Source organism: Rhagoletis pomonella, unplaced genomic scaffold (genome assembly GCF_013731165.1).
Source record: "Rhagoletis pomonella isolate Grant_MI unplaced genomic scaffold, Rhpom_1.0 Rhpom_scaffold_00005, whole genome shotgun sequence".
Lineage (NCBI taxonomy): Eukaryota > Metazoa > Arthropoda > Insecta > Diptera > Tephritidae > Rhagoletis > Rhagoletis pomonella.
Genome location: NW_023458559.1, coordinates 10515498 through 10530982, shown reverse-complemented (window position 1 = coordinate 10530982; position 15485 = coordinate 10515498). Strand labels below are relative to the sequence as shown.

At 42.2% G+C, this 15485-nt stretch overlaps 3 protein-coding genes across 3 annotated transcripts in view; 2 read left to right on the top strand and 1 right to left on the bottom strand.

Moving 5' to 3' along the window:
* The window catches only part of LOC118738696 (glutaredoxin-C4-like), an 81554-nt gene extending 81107 nt beyond the window's left edge, over positions 1 to 447 (top strand). Inside the window, exon 3 of the mRNA XM_036469607.1 lies at positions 214 to 447. Within this exon, the coding sequence (XP_036325500.1) occupies positions 214 to 309 (96 nt within the window). The 3' untranslated portion in view covers positions 310 to 447. The remainder of the gene's footprint in view (positions 1 to 213) is intronic.
* On the bottom strand, positions 438 to 5388 carry LOC118738695 (UDP-glucose:glycoprotein glucosyltransferase). The gene is made up of 2 exons (XM_036469606.1): positions 5006 to 5388; positions 438 to 4948 (listed from the first exon to the last, which is right to left on the bottom strand). Exons 1-2 carry the CDS (start codon positions 5253 to 5255, stop codon positions 552 to 554), a joined length of 4647 nt encoding a protein of 1548 aa, XP_036325499.1. The 5' UTR covers positions 5256 to 5388; the 3' UTR covers positions 438 to 551.
* Positions 5389 to 6180: 792 nt separating this feature from the next.
* Positions 6181 to 7113, top strand: LOC118739782. The gene has a single exon (XM_036471291.1). It carries the CDS (start codon positions 6181 to 6183, stop codon positions 7111 to 7113), a length of 933 nt encoding a protein of 310 aa, XP_036327184.1.
* Positions 7114 to 15485: the final 8372 nt, after the last annotated feature.

Genomic DNA, 15485 nt, shown 5'->3' with positions numbered 1-15485 from the left:
TTTCGTGCAACCCTGCGTGAGTTGAACGCAAAATCGCCTCATGTAGATTTCCTATCAGCCGCTCGCCGGTTTGCCGCTCATTGCGTGGCCTCGTCCTTAGAAAGCCCAACTCTAGTCTACAGGAATAAGCGTCGCTTTTCAAAATAGTAATATAGATATAAGAAAGATAATATAGTTATCCGATTAAAATATAATTTTTTTTATTTCTTTAAGGTGCCGAGATGTTTCATAAACGGAAAATTCATTGGAGGCGGCACAGATGTTAAAAAAATGTACGAGCAAGGAACTCTTCAAAAATACTTCAGTTAAATTGTGACTATAAATAGTTTCTAAATTTTAGTTAGCTGATGTTTTTTGATATTAAGTAAGACAATGTACATACATACTTATGTATAAAATATGCAATTTTTGTATAAACTGTCATTAAAACTTAGTTGTGGGTTTAAACTTAATCACTTTTATTTAAAACAAAATTTTCACCTTTTTTAGTTTACATTAATCGAGGTAAAAGGATATACCTATTTATATAGCAAGACGGAGCGGAAATTAAACTACAATTCTTCATGTTGAATGCTCTCCTCGTTTCTTGAAGTTTTAGGAAGTATATTCGCGTTGTCTTGCGCGTAGTGGTCACTATTTTCATGATCCTCTATTTGTGTCATTAATCTTTTAATTTCTTGGTCGTAGTTCTTCCATTCTGGTACTATACGCTGCGCAGCTGTAAGTTTCGCCTCTTTTGTCAAAGGATTATTGCATAAATCGATAACTTTAGCTCTTTTAAAGGAACTATCGCTGCACCACGTTTGGCACCACAGCCATTCCTCCGGTAGTGACTTAATGGCTACCTGATGAATCATGTTGTTCGGTAAATCCTGGTCTAAGTTTGATAAGCTATTTGGATCCTGACTCAACGCTTGATATTGACCTCGTAACCGGTCACCGGCAGCAATTTTACGAAACCGTTTAAGGTCAACAACATACAAAGCGGATATGTGATATCGGCGGCCCATAAGATGGCTCCGCCAATAACCCTGTTTCCAAAAACGGAATCCTTCCATTTCTTTTCGAGAATCACAAAAAGGCGTGTAGGCATATGGGGCACCTGCCAAATCCATGTCGTACAGTTCTTTGATATCAGTGCGCACAATGGCATCTGCATCTACAAAAATGATTTTGCGAACGTTTAGTGGGAAAAGAACATCCAGAAACAGAATTTTATAACCCCAAATCGTACGCTGCTTTTCTGTTTGTTGATGCAACCAGCGCGGCCATTTATACTGCACCAGCTCATATTGAAAACCATATTCCCTCGCCATATGTGGAAGAAAATCTGTAAACTGAGGTGATAGGTAATTTTTTAGAAACCAAAATTTTACTGGCGAATTTGTGTGCTTTAAAACTGATATCATCATAATTCGCATAAGTCGTTCATATAAATGACCAGAAGCTACAGAAAAAATGTTTATTATATCCGAGTCGCCCGAGTTATTTTCACCAGATGCTGAGGCGGTAGTGCCAGCACCAAATGAATTAGCAATGGAGCTCCATATTCCAGAATTCGTCTCGTGTTCGTCATCACCTAGTAAATCGGCATTTTGTTTTCCGGGTTTCTTCGTCACTCGCATTTTTATCACATGTGACCTCAAAGAACTAATTACGACTTTTGTTAGGTGATTTTGATGAATGGTATTTGTTCCGTCAGCATGGGTAATATCGTAAATGTCCGTAGACTTTCCTTGTCGAAGGCGCAGTTCCCAAACACCAGGATTTGCTTTGAGTTGAAAATAGCCAAGATTTGCCATAACTATGGTGTCAACAATGGCAGGTGTCTTTTGCGTTCCCAGTGTGACTTGGAGTCCACGCGGAGGAGCACCGGAGCCTGAATCGAAGCAATGACCCTCTAATAATAAGTACTCTAATTCATATTCGCTATGGACAGGTCCACCGATTTCACTCAATTTAATGTTATCTAAGTCATATACGGAACGAACAGCTTCTACTAGCCAATTTTCAGGCACCTGTAAATTTTGGGTAAGCAACGAATTGACAGGTAAGCCAGTGAATTTCGCGAATGGGCCCTCAGCTAACTTACCATTAGGTTGAAATAGTACCTCTGGTTCTAATACATATCGATAAAAATTCTTTACCGGCATATCACTATGTTGGCCGACTGGGGTTAAGTATATATGCATATCACAGTTGAGAATATTTCTCAATAGAATAAGAATGGGTGCCAACTTCTGGGCACTTCGAGAAGCTGGATCAATTACTGCCGAAATATCAAAATGCGGCAACCATGATTGTTTGGGGGCTAATGTGACTACGGAATTGTCTTTCTTAATATCCTCTGGTATCTTAAAGCGAGTCTTGGATTGCCTGGGCACCAGGCTTGCGTAAAGTTTAAGTAATGTATCACTAGTTATCGGGAGTTCATCGCCGCTCCCGTCAATATTGCCGTTTTGCTGTATTACTTTTCGGATTTTGTCGCCGTACTGGAATGTATTTAGTCTCTCAATCAGACCAAAGTCGTCGATATTAAACTGCTCCTTTGGAGACAACGGGCCGAATATTTTTCCATTTCCAACCACTAAGCGACCAGACTTATGTAATCCAAAGACACGTTGTACATATACCCTCAACATCTTCATATGTAGTTCAGTTGAAGATAGAACATCGTTGACTGCATCTGGAATATCATGAGCTGATGTAGGGTCCTTGAGCAATTTCAAAACCAAGTCTGTGCTTTCCAGAGGCGGTAGAGTTTGTGCAGCAGCCCAAACAAGACGATTCAAATTGTGTTTATCTGAAAGATTCGAGCCTTCTGAATTTGGGATAAATCCTACGCGTACACTACTTCCAGATTTAACGAATCTCAGAGCATTCGTTAATAACTCCCGACCCTCGGTTTGTTCAATATCAGCAATGACCCAAATAGTTAAGAAGTGTAGTTTAGCGTTACCAATATTTTCGGTTGAATGTTTACCGATAAAGTATTTTAAATTAGTCAAAAGGGTCGCAGTCATATCTCGATTTGAGAGTTGGCCCAGACCCCGCACGTTCGTTAAATCTTTGCTTTCATTTCCAGTAAAATCGAGAAATTTAGAGGCTTCAATACTAAGAATGCGTTGGTTTAAGCGTGGCATTACATGATCCTGATTCATTAAGTAATCAATGACTGAATCAGAGTCTGTTAAATCTCCTTTATATACCGCTTTCTGAAAAATGCTAGTCTGTTGAATAATTTCTGAAAATATCGCTTCTTCGAATTCACTATCAGAGGATAATAAATTTTGTTGCATAGGTACACCATTAAGTAATGCTTGAGGGGAATCAACAAAACCTAAACGATCAATGAACTCCTCGGACAATTGTTGACCATACTCATAATCGGAGTCTTCTCCTAGAATATCATCAATGTTACTGCCATAAAAATTACTAAACAATTTTTTTAGTTGACTTCGGATATGTTGATGGCGTACACGTTCCGTGGTATCGACAGTCGCGAATACATCAGTTAAAAAACTAAGAGCTGATCTGCCATCCTTATTTTGTGTAACATAGTTATAAGCACAAATAATTGATTGATAGTCTTTAGCCGTGTCCTTTTGAGCCCTCCGTATGTCGAAGACAAGACCCAGCCTGACAGGCGCTTGGTGGATAATAAAACTCTCTGCTAATTTAATAATATTACGGCTTGATGGATCCAAAGGGTCCACTACTAGAACTAAATTGAAAATATTTTTACGAATATTTCGTAGCATTCCTGGGAAAGCAGGCCTTAACAAATCCATAACGCTTGATGGCCATCTGCGGTATTGCGAGTCCGTCTCAATATCATTTACCCACATTACTGCCGTGTCTCTAATATCCATTGCAAACTCTTTGTTTGAAGCGCCAGAAAGATCCAAGGCGAAGAGCGATGTCGCTAGAGAACCCCGTATATTATTCCTGTGCAAAGTCTCGAGAACCTGGATTTCATTGCGCACCGTTTCTACTAAAGTACCGAGATCCATAGTATCAGCGTCAAAGAATAAACCATTAACAAATAGTGCACCATCCGGGGGCATAATATTTAGACTGCGTCCAAAAACATCAATATTATGTTTGATTTCGGCACGTAGTGCATCGGATACTTTATGATTAAGAAGGGCGCGTGCTTGCATAGGGAAATTATGAGCTACGAATTGTAGAATTTGAAGAGCTTCATCTCCTTGCACCTCAGATATGGCAGCGGCAGCCTGCAAGCCAAGATCTTGAAATTCCCAAGCCTTTAATTGCGAGATTTCTTCATTAACTTTTAACAAGTTATAACGCAGTTGATCTAAAGGATGAGACAAACTAGGAAAACGATGCTTTAGTATTTTGAAGTCAAAACCTTCAATTGCAACGTCATCTACTGTGTTATTTTTTACATTGTCGTCTGTTGCCTTGGGCGCATCATCTTGACTTTTATATTCAGTTGATTTAAGATGAAGCTCTACACCGTAACCAGATAAACGTACGTGCCGGTCATTTAGATTAACTAAGATGAAATGTCTGACAATGTAGCGAATATTTCCAGCAACCGCTTCTTCCGACAGAATTTTGTGATATGACGAGAATAAACGAGATGCAAAATCACCATATAGAATAATAGTTCGTGATTGATTTTCTAGGCCTGGGTAAATATGATCGAAACTGTACGTTACAATGCTCTCCAAAGAATTATTTGAGTAGAGTTTTTCCTTTAGTTCATCAATGTTACACACTACTTCATCTCCAATCTGTACAAAAGTGTCTGAATCGCAATTTGATCTACTGTATATTTCGTTGGATATTTGTAAATGTGTTTGAATCCGCGGCGTTAGACTATGTAAAGATATCACTAATTTAAGCAGGGGTACTTGAAGTACACTTAGCCGATTCCGGACAAGATTAATCGCTGCTAAATATTGATTTGACTCTGAAGCTAAAAAGATTCACACATAAATACATTGCGTTGTTCAAAGTTAATTCCATAACCTACCATATTCCTTAAGCGACTTTTGTTCTTTTTGTACCGCATTAACATAATCCCAGAACAATGCGGGATTTTCATCCGCTAAATACTCGGCTATTTCTAAATATAAGGGTGTCTGTACCCACTTTGCATTGATAAGCGTAGTAACAGAATAGCTTTGAGGTGAACCAGCTAAATCTGTCGCTATATTATCACAAAAAAGGTTTGAAATCGCCACTAACAAAACCAGTGATCGGCTGACAATTTTCTCAAACATTTTTAACTGCGTAACTCTGCTTTACGCTCATATTATAGAAAGTTTTGTATAGTCTATTTTTCTTAGATATATTTTATTACCAAAATTAAAATACCAATAGCAAATGAAAAGCCGGCCAACATTGTCTGAATTTTATAAACTGATGTGGCTAGGAAAACGTATATCGATATGATAAGTTACCATATCGATACTTTTGCCATTCGATTCCGATACTTTTTACTCCATAGTTTAAAGCTGAGATTAGTCGACAACGCAGAACGTATACTTAAATGCAGTGTGGCAACACCAAATCCGAGTTCCTTGGGTATCCTTACATTTATATATGTGACTTTTATAACTTGTTTTTGATAAATAGAAAATATTGTACGAGTTTAATTTAGAATAAATAAAGCGTATTCGTAAGTGGAACTATATCCACATATTGGTGACCCCGAAAACTCAGCATTGCTACATAAGTTCACGCGAACATAACCTCAAATTAGTGGGTGCGCCGTAATCTTACTGGCGCCAGCATTATTATATCCATCTGCATCAGCTATTCATCGCTACCCAACGTTAAATTCTGTGCACAGCTTGGTCGGCCGTCTGTTCCAACCGCATCCGGCACATTAGTTTATGTCCTGTCAATCGCACATTGAAGGTTCCCACTACAGTTGGGCCAAAGACGAGAGCACCACGCTAGTTTCTTCTTTGAACTATTTGTGAAGACTGAAATTGCCTTCATCTACTCACAACTACTTCACATCTCTAGTCCCAACACCTGATTGTGCACTATCACGGCGCAACATATTCACACGCGTTCCATCGTGCACAGAAATTACAAAGATTTGATTTAGCACTCCGCCATTACTCACCATTGCTGTACTTCATTAGCCACCGCGTTTTACATTACATAGCCGAGTACATCAACAATCAATACTTCACCATGCCAACGGACGGTGAAGACGTTGACAATGCTATCGTCAATAATCCAGCCGCGCCACCGGCACCTGCTCCTGCCACGCCATTTGGTCACGGTACGGAAACCACCGACGTAAACAGTTTCGCAGCACGAGTGCAAGTACCGCAGCTAAGCGGGTTCTCCCTGCAGAGCATCGAATCATGGTTCACTCGACTTGAAGCATTCTTTGGGATCAATAACTTTGGAAAGATGAACCAAGATCAACGCGACAACACAAAATTCAACATAGCAGTCATGTATATGGATGAACGTCTTCACGAGCAAGCATTTGATGTCGTACGGAACCCACCTGCAAAGTGTAAGTACGAGGCGTTACGCACGACAATTTTGAGCAAATTTTCCGTTTCGCCGATTGCCCGCCTGGAGCAGTTGACTTCCGGTATTCAACTGGGCGACAAAAAGCCAAGTCATATGTTAACACAACTTCAGCGAACTGGAGTTACATCCGACAAGCAACTCATCAAAGATTTTTGGCTGCAAAAGTTACCTGTATCAGCACGGGCAGTCATCACCGGCATAGACAAGGGTAATCCAGAAATGACGCTGGAACAACTAGCGTCAATAGCTGACGAGATAATTGACGTAGTACGCGCGAACTCAGTGGATGCAGTCACTGCCCGCAACCCCCAAGACCAGACCGTGAATAACACGACAACGCCTTGTGGTAGCAATTCGTCGATCGAAAGCCGAATTGAACGCATTGAACGGGCTCTTTCACGCATAGAGACGAGCACTAAGCGGGATAGCAATCGCAGATCTCGTTCTCACAGTCGTAACAAAGGCGCCATGCGCACCTCGTCCAACTCCCAGCAAGTTATCTGTTGGTACCACAAGCGATTCAGCGACCAAGCGCAGAAATGTAATTCACCGTGCAACTATAAATCAACAAAAAACTAATGCCGTCGGCAGCATCTGCAGCTACTGCTGTCGAATCATCGCACCAACAAGGCTGCATTAATCACAGTAGTACAACTCACAGACTTTTCATCTTCGATCGCAAATCAAACAAGCGATTTTTAATCGATACTGGTGCCGACATATCGGTCGTTAATGCACATACTACTACGCGTTCATCCATGGCGCAATCAACACCTCAATTATTCGCAGCCAACAATTCCCAAATCAAGACATTTGGTACTATACGCCTAAATATTGACTTAGGACTCCGAAGGCCATTCGAATGGACGTTTATCGCGGCCGAAACCAAGCACAACATTATAGGAGCTGATTTTTTAAGCAAATTCAACATCCTGGTAGATGTTCACAATTCGACTATCATCGATGGGCAGACTAAATTGAAGAGTCGAGCCATATCCGCAGTCAATGTGCAACAATATTCAATTACAACTTACGACACTAATTGTAAATATGCTGAGCTACTGCGTGAATTTAGCGACATTACACAGTGCCATAAAACCTTCGGGGCCGACGTCAGCAACAACAAAGTGACTCATTTTATCGAAACAGAAGGCCAACCTGTATTTTCCAGACCACGAAGGTTAACACCAGACAAATACCAAGCAGTTAAGGAGGAGTTCCAATATCTCATGAAGCTTGGCGTTTGTCGACCGTCAAAGAGCCCTTACGCCTCGCCTCTCCACGTCGTGCGAAAAGCTGATAATTCTTGGCGACCCTGTGGCGATTACAGGGCACTCAATGCGCAGACACTACCCGATCGTTACCCGCTGCCACATATTCAGGATTTCACCTGCTACTTACACGGTAAATCGATTTTTTCAAAAATCGACCTATACCGGGGGTACTACCAAATCCCGGTTGCTGAAGAAGACGTGCCCAAAACAGCAGTCACTACACCCTTCGGGCTCTTCGAATTTCTACGCATGCCCTTTGGTCTTCGAAATGCTGACCAGACCTTTCAAAGGTATATGCACGAGGCTCTGCGCGGGTTTGACTTCGTTTTTTGTTACATCGACGATGTGTGTGTCGCATCAGCATCAGAAGAAGAGCATACTAAACATTTACGACTTGTTTTCGAAAGATTGCGACAACATCGCCTCACTATTAATTCAGCGAAGTGCGTTTTCGGTGCAACTCAAATTGAATTTTTGGGTCATTTGGTCACACCTAAAGGTATTAGCCCAACTGCGGCAAAAGTTGAGGCAATTATCAAATTCCCTTTGCCGAAATTTGCATTTGAGTTAAGGCGGTTCTTGGCCATGTTAAACTTTTATCGCAGGTTTATACCACATGCTATCGAGCATCAGCAACACCTCAACGCACTTGTTGGTGGTAATAAAAAGAAAGATAAATCACTCATCGTTTGGAACGAAATCTCTATGTATCATTTTCAACAGTGCAAAAACGACTTATCCAACGCTTCACTATTAGCTCACCCAGCTCCCTCAGCAAACATCATTCTCTGTACAGATGCAAGTAACAGTGCCATGGGAGCAGTGGTACATCAAATCATAGAAGGTGCGCCTCAGCCGCTTGCGTTTTTCTCCAAGAAGTTTTCGAACGCACAATGCAAGTACAGCACATACGGGGGGGGATCTGCTCGCAATCTACAGTGCCATTAAACATTTTAGGTATCTGTTAGAAGGAAGAGAGTTTACTATAGCCACTGATCATAAGCCGCTCACTTTTGCATTCACTCTGAAGAAGGACAACGCATCTCCGCGACAAATACGTCATCTCGACTTTATCGGACAATTTTCAACAAACATTGTACACATTTCAGGAGCGACGAACATCACTGCAGATGCGCTATCACGCATAAACGCGCTTAATATATCATCTGATGACGTTATTGACTACGAAGAGATGGCTAAACAACAACTAAACTGTGAAGAGCTTCAACAAATGCTAAATACAGGCAAAACCTCTTTACGTTTTAAATTAGTCAAATTACCATCGACGGAAACTTCTATAATGTGTGATGTCTCTGGAAGCGCAGCACGCCCATATGTGCCACCGGAACAACGAGAGAAAGTTTTAGCGAAATTTCATAACCTGGCACATCCCGGTAAGAGAGCAACATCACGACTCATCAAACAACATTTTGTTTGGAAATGCATGGAAGCAGACGTGAGTAAATTCGTGTCGCATTGCATACCATGCCAACGCGCAAAGGTGGGTAGGCACGTAGTTTCACCACTCGAAAAGTACTGCCTGCCATCACATCGATTTGACCATATAAACATCGACCTTATTGGGCCTTTGCCACCATCCAATGGTTACAAGTATTGCTTAACCATAATCGACCGCTTTTCTAGATGGCCAGAAGCAATCCCTCTGGAAGACGTCAGCGCTGATACGGTGGCCCTGGCACTGTTAAATGGTTGGATTAAGAATTTCGGTGTACCGCTGCGGATCTCTACTGATCAAGGTCGACAGTTTGAGTCAACGCTTTTCCAAGAACTCTCTCGAGTACTTGGCATTCAACATTTACGGACGACAGCATACCACCCTCAGGCAAACGGTATAATTGAGAGGTTCCATCGAACACTTAAGGCCTCAATCATGTGCAGCAATTCTACAAACTGGTCATATCAGCTTCCATTGATCTTGTTGGGTCTACGATCTGTTTACAAGCCAGACATCAAAGCGACGCCTGCTGAACTCGTCTATGGCACATCGATCAGACTACCAGGTGACATGTGTGAGACACGTAAGAGCACATCACAATCTGAGTTTGTTCAGAAATTGTTGAATCATATGCATGAGCTCCAGCCCACGAGTACATCTCATCACGACAACCGTAGGCCGTTTATGTTACCAGGGTTGGCAACAGCTACACATGTTTTTGTGCGCAACGACAAAGCCTGCATTAACTCCACCATACAACGGCCCTTACGAAGTTGAAAGTCGAGCTCCTAAAACCTACGTGCTCAAGATCAACAACAAATCTGTCACGGTTTCTATAGATCGCATTAAACCTGCCTTTGTTAGCCACTCTCCGGAAGAAGCGCAACATCCAGTGCAACTAGTGCCCGCATCAGGAACTAAACATCAGACGACTGATTCTGAAGAGAAACAACCTACTTCGACAAATTTAAAGACAAGGCTGGGACGAACAGTCAGACTTCCATCACGCTACGCTCTTTAGAAGTCTGGAGGGAGTATTGTGGCAACACCAAATCCAGCAAGACAAAAATGCAACTCTGCTTATTCGTTTAGCGTTGCTCCTTTTTTGCTTTCTTTCTCTTTTGCTGCTGGAAATCATCCGAGACGATCGCGAGTTCCTTGGGTATCCTTACATTTATATATGTGACTTTTATAACTTGTTTTTGATAAATAGAAAATATTGTACGAGTTTAATTTTGAATAAATAAAGCGTATTCGTAAGTGGAACTATATCCACAGCAGTCTGTATACGCAGAATTTTGTCGATTACTGGAGCCCTCAGTGTTGCTTACTACACTGTTGCCACTCTTCAATGCCTTTTCATAAACTTACCCTTTCAACCACAATTTTTCGTGCTATAATAGATTGTAACTAAATATAAACTACTTAGTTTTCAACAAAAACCTTATTTAATAGTAAATTTCAAATATTTGAAACATATTTCGAATAGGAACTTATAACTTTTTTACCATCTGCAAAACTGACGAAGTGGCAACCATCTAAAGAAGGAGAAATCAGCTGACACGGAAAAATCTAAATTCCGCAGATTTCTGCGCTACGGGCTACAACTACAGAAAAATGCTGCGGTGTTGAGTTTTCATTTACATGGCGCTTTGGTAAGACAGATCTTGTCAGCTGACTCGGGTTTACGTACCGGTAGGTTTACGTTCTTGACTAATTTCAGCTTAAAAATGAAAGTACATGACGTCCATTGCGTTACCGTCAACGTCACCGGCAGTTTTAAAAAAAGCTGATTCGGTGTATGTGTATGGAGTAAGTTACATGAACAAGACGACGGTGACGGTGCCGCACAAAGTAGCTCAACTCTCAATTTTGCTTATGCGATTGCGTCAAATGACAACAATTCAGTGTTTTGTTTACATGTTTGAACTTAAATTTTTCCAGTTTGTGAAAATGTTGGTAATTCTCTAGGGTGGGGTAACAACCCCTAAGAAAGGTGCGGAAAAGTCAAGAGGGGTACCAAACGACGCGTTTCGCCCCCCTAATAACAATCCGGAGGGGGGGAGTAATATTATTAACCATTAAAAAGTTATGAACAAAAAACTTTTGTTAAATTTCGTTGTTTTCTATGAGCAATTACCACGTCAAAAATGCACTAAATCACCAGTTTCCACTTTTAAAACACTACTAAAACGTTTCCGGTTATTATTTTATGCAAACCAAATCATTTATTCCGAGGCTGTTTGCTTCTTTTCATTGGGCGGGGTTTTAACGTGGCGGGACCCAAACCCAGCGCACGCGAAGTTTTACGCCTTCTCACTTTTGCTCGCTCCCAAACGGGTGTTTGGTTGCTACCCAGAGGATACGTGGATATAAATATCCGGACGTTGTGAGCTGCGATTTGAACCGTACGCACTAGAATCGCTTCTGGCCACTCCCAGGTGAATGGCAGTCAAAAGTTTTCCACTTCTGCGCACGGAACCATCCTCCCCGCCCAATGAAAAGAAGCAAACAGCCTCGGATGAGACCCCATTTTTCTGATGACGACCACGGCAAACATATAAAGGACTATGATTAAAGGGTATGCACCTGGAATATCCGGATCCTTAATGGGGAAGGTGCCTCTGCCCGGCTGGTTGATGTCCTCGGGAAGACAAAGGCTGACATCACCGCCATCCAAGAAATGGGATGGACGGGGCAAGGTAAAGTAAGCGTGAAGCCTTGCGACGTCTACTACAGTTGCCACGTAAAGGAGCGCAAATTCGGTGTTGGATTCGTGGTAGGAGAGAGACTCCGTCGCCGAGTACTGGCGTTCACCCCGGTGGACGAACGCCTAGCCACAATCCGCATCAAAGCTAGATTCTTCAACATCTCGCTCATCTGCGCCCATGCCCCGACGGAAGAGAAGGATGAGGCGTCCAAGGATCTGTTCTATGAGCGCTTGGAACGTACATATAAGCGCTGCCCCCGACACGATGTCAAAATCGTGCTTGGCGATTTTAATGCCAAGGTGGGCAAGGAAGGGATCTTTGGCGCCACTGTCGGAAAATTCAGCCTCCACGACGAAACGAAATATGGTAATATGTAGTACTAGGTTCCAGCATAAGAACATCCACCAAGCTATATGGCTGTCTCCAGATCGAAAAACGAGAAACCAAATCGATCATGTTGTGATAGACGGAAGGCATGCTTCAAGCGTTTTGGACGTACGTACACTCCGAGGGCCAAACATCGACTCGGACCTATCTTGTTGTAGCCAAGATACGCACCCGCCTCTGTGCAGCAAAAAATGTGCGCCCAACAATGCAAGGAAAGCTTAACGTCGAAAAGCTGCAATCACAACAGACGGCCAATTTATTCGCCACTCGACTCACACACCTGCTCTCTGAGAGCACTCTTCAACAATCCGACGTACGCGAGCAGTGGAACCACATTTCCCGATCATTAAGTACCGCCGCCGAAGAAGTAGTTGGATTTCAGTGAGCCCGAAAGAACAACTGGTACGATGAGGAATGTCAAGAAGCCGCAGAGAAAAAAGATGCCGCCTACAGGGCCACGCTGCGATCGGGCGCAACGCGAGCCATGTGGGACCGTTATAGGGAACTGAAGAAGGAAGCGAGACGTATTTGCCGCAATAAGAAGAGAGAGGCCGAAATACGTAAGTGCGAAGAGCTTGAGATGCTGGCCGACAGGAAGAACGCCCGAACCAGAGGGTTAGGCGACTTACGGAAGGTTTCAAGACCGGGGCGAACTCCTGTAAGAACAACAATGGCGACCTAGTGACCGATGTCCAGAATATACTTAAATTGTGGAGGGAACACTTTTATAACCTACTGAATGGTAGCAGCGCTGAAAGTAGTGAGGAAGACGAACCCGAGTCCCCAGTCGATGATGATGGAGTAGCTGTCCCACCGCCTGACTATGACGAGGTACGAATAGCGATTACGCGGCTGAAAAACAACAAAGCTGCTGGAGCTGACGGCCTGCCAGCCGAGCTATTCAAGTACGGCGGCGAGGAGCTGATGAGGTGCATGCATCAGCTCGTATGCAGAATATGGTCAGATGAACGCATGCCCGACGACTGGAATTTAAGTGTGCTCTGCCCAATCCACAAGAAAGGCGACCCCGCCATACGCGCCAACTACCGCGGAATTAGCCTTCTAAGCATAGGTTACAAGGTCTTATCGAGCGTATTGTGCGAAAGTTTGAAGCCCACCGTCAACGAGCTGATTGGACCTTATCAGTGTGGCTTTAGGCCTGGAAAATCCTCCATAGATCAGGTATTCACAATACGCCAAATCTTGGAAAAGACCCGCGAGAATAGGATCGACACACACCATCTATTTGTCGATTTCAAAGCCGCTTTCGACAGCACGAAGAGAAGTTGCCTTTATGCCGCGATGTCTGAATTTGGTATCCCCGCGAAACTAATACGGCTGTGTAAAATGACGTTGAGCAATACCACCAGCTCCGTCAGAATAGGGAAGGACCTCTCCGAGCCGTTTGATACCAAGCGAGGTTTCAGACAAGGGGACTCCCTTTCGTGTGATTTCTTTAATCTTATGTTGGAGAAGATAATAAGAGCCGCAGAACTGAACCGCTCAGGCACAATACTTTATAAGAGCGTACAATTGCTGGCGTATGCCGACGACATCGATATTATCGGTAAAAACAAGGGCTACGTCTGTTCTGCCTTCTCGGGATTGGATAGAGAAGCAAAGCGAATGGGTCTGGTGGTCTCCTGTCAGCACACAAACAGTCAGAGCATACGCATCTTGGCACCCACGTAACTGTTGACAGTTACAGGTTTGAAAAAGTAGACGACTTCGTTTATTTGGGAACCAGCATTAACACCAATAATAATGTCAGCCTTGAAATCCAACGGAGAATCACTCTTGCCAACAAGTGCTACTTTGGGCTGAGTAGGCAATTGAGAAGTAAAGTCCTCTCTCGTCGTACAAAGATCACACTCTATAAGTCACTCATCATGCCTGTGCTGGTGTATGGCGCGGAAGCATGGACAATGAAAGCATCTGATGAGGCGGCTCTTGGAGTTTTCGAGAGAAAGATTCTGCGAAAGATTTACGGACCTTTACGCGTTGGTGATGGCGAATATCGCAGACGATTTAACGATGAGCTGTATGAGCTTTACAACGATATAGACATAGTGCAGCGAATTAAAATTCAGCGGCTCCGCTGGCTTGGCCATGTCGTTCGGATGGACAGAAGCGCTCCTGCTCTGAAAATATTCAACACGGGCCGCGATGCTGGTAACAGAGGAAGAGGAAGGCCTCCTCTGCGTTGGAAAGACCAGGTGGAGAAGGACTTGGCTTCACTTGGCATTTTCAATTGGCGTCAGTTAGCACAGAAGAGAAATGACTGGCGTGCTGTTTTGGACTCGGCCAAAATCGCTTAGGCGGTTACAGCGCCAAATAAGAAGAAGAAGAAATCATTTATTCTTATTTATCATTTATTCTTCTTTATTATTTATTTTATATATTTCGTTAATAAAACAGAGTAAACAAACTTTGCGCCTGCTAAAATTATTATAACCTCAAATCGCTGGTATTGCCACTTTATTTCACATTTCATTTGCGCTATTATACTCAGTTTACACTATACACTTCTTCTTCTTCTTTTTACTTTCATCTAAATAAGATATTGTATCCAAAATATAATAGCAAATTTCGCTATACCATGGCAGCGCTACTTTTATGGTTTACAGTTATTTTAGCTTTAATTAAAAGTAAGCGTCATGGAGTGTCAAATGTGCGATTTTACGATTTGCGATGTGATTAAAAATTTTCATTATTTATAGAAGTATTGATATTTATTGAAAAAGCGCCGCAGGCCAAAATTTTCTATAAAAAATCGCGCGATTTTTTATTAAAAATTTTCTTTATTTATATATATGTTAAACGAAATAAGATACCGAAAAGCATTGAACAGTGCACACATCTCATAAGGAAAAGTGAATTATTACGAAATACTAATACAGTGGCAGCACTATAGCTATTTTGGAATCTCGCGTTTCAGCTCGCAAAGATTGACAACTTCTTTTTAATAACAAAATAATCTATCTTAGGTTGATAAAACTATGTTTTTCTTTAATAAATAAGTTAAATTATATATTTTAATAGTGTTTAAAAAGTGAGAACAGGTGATTTTGTGAATCTTTGTTGGTGTAATTGCTCATAGAAAACAACGAGATTTAACAAAAG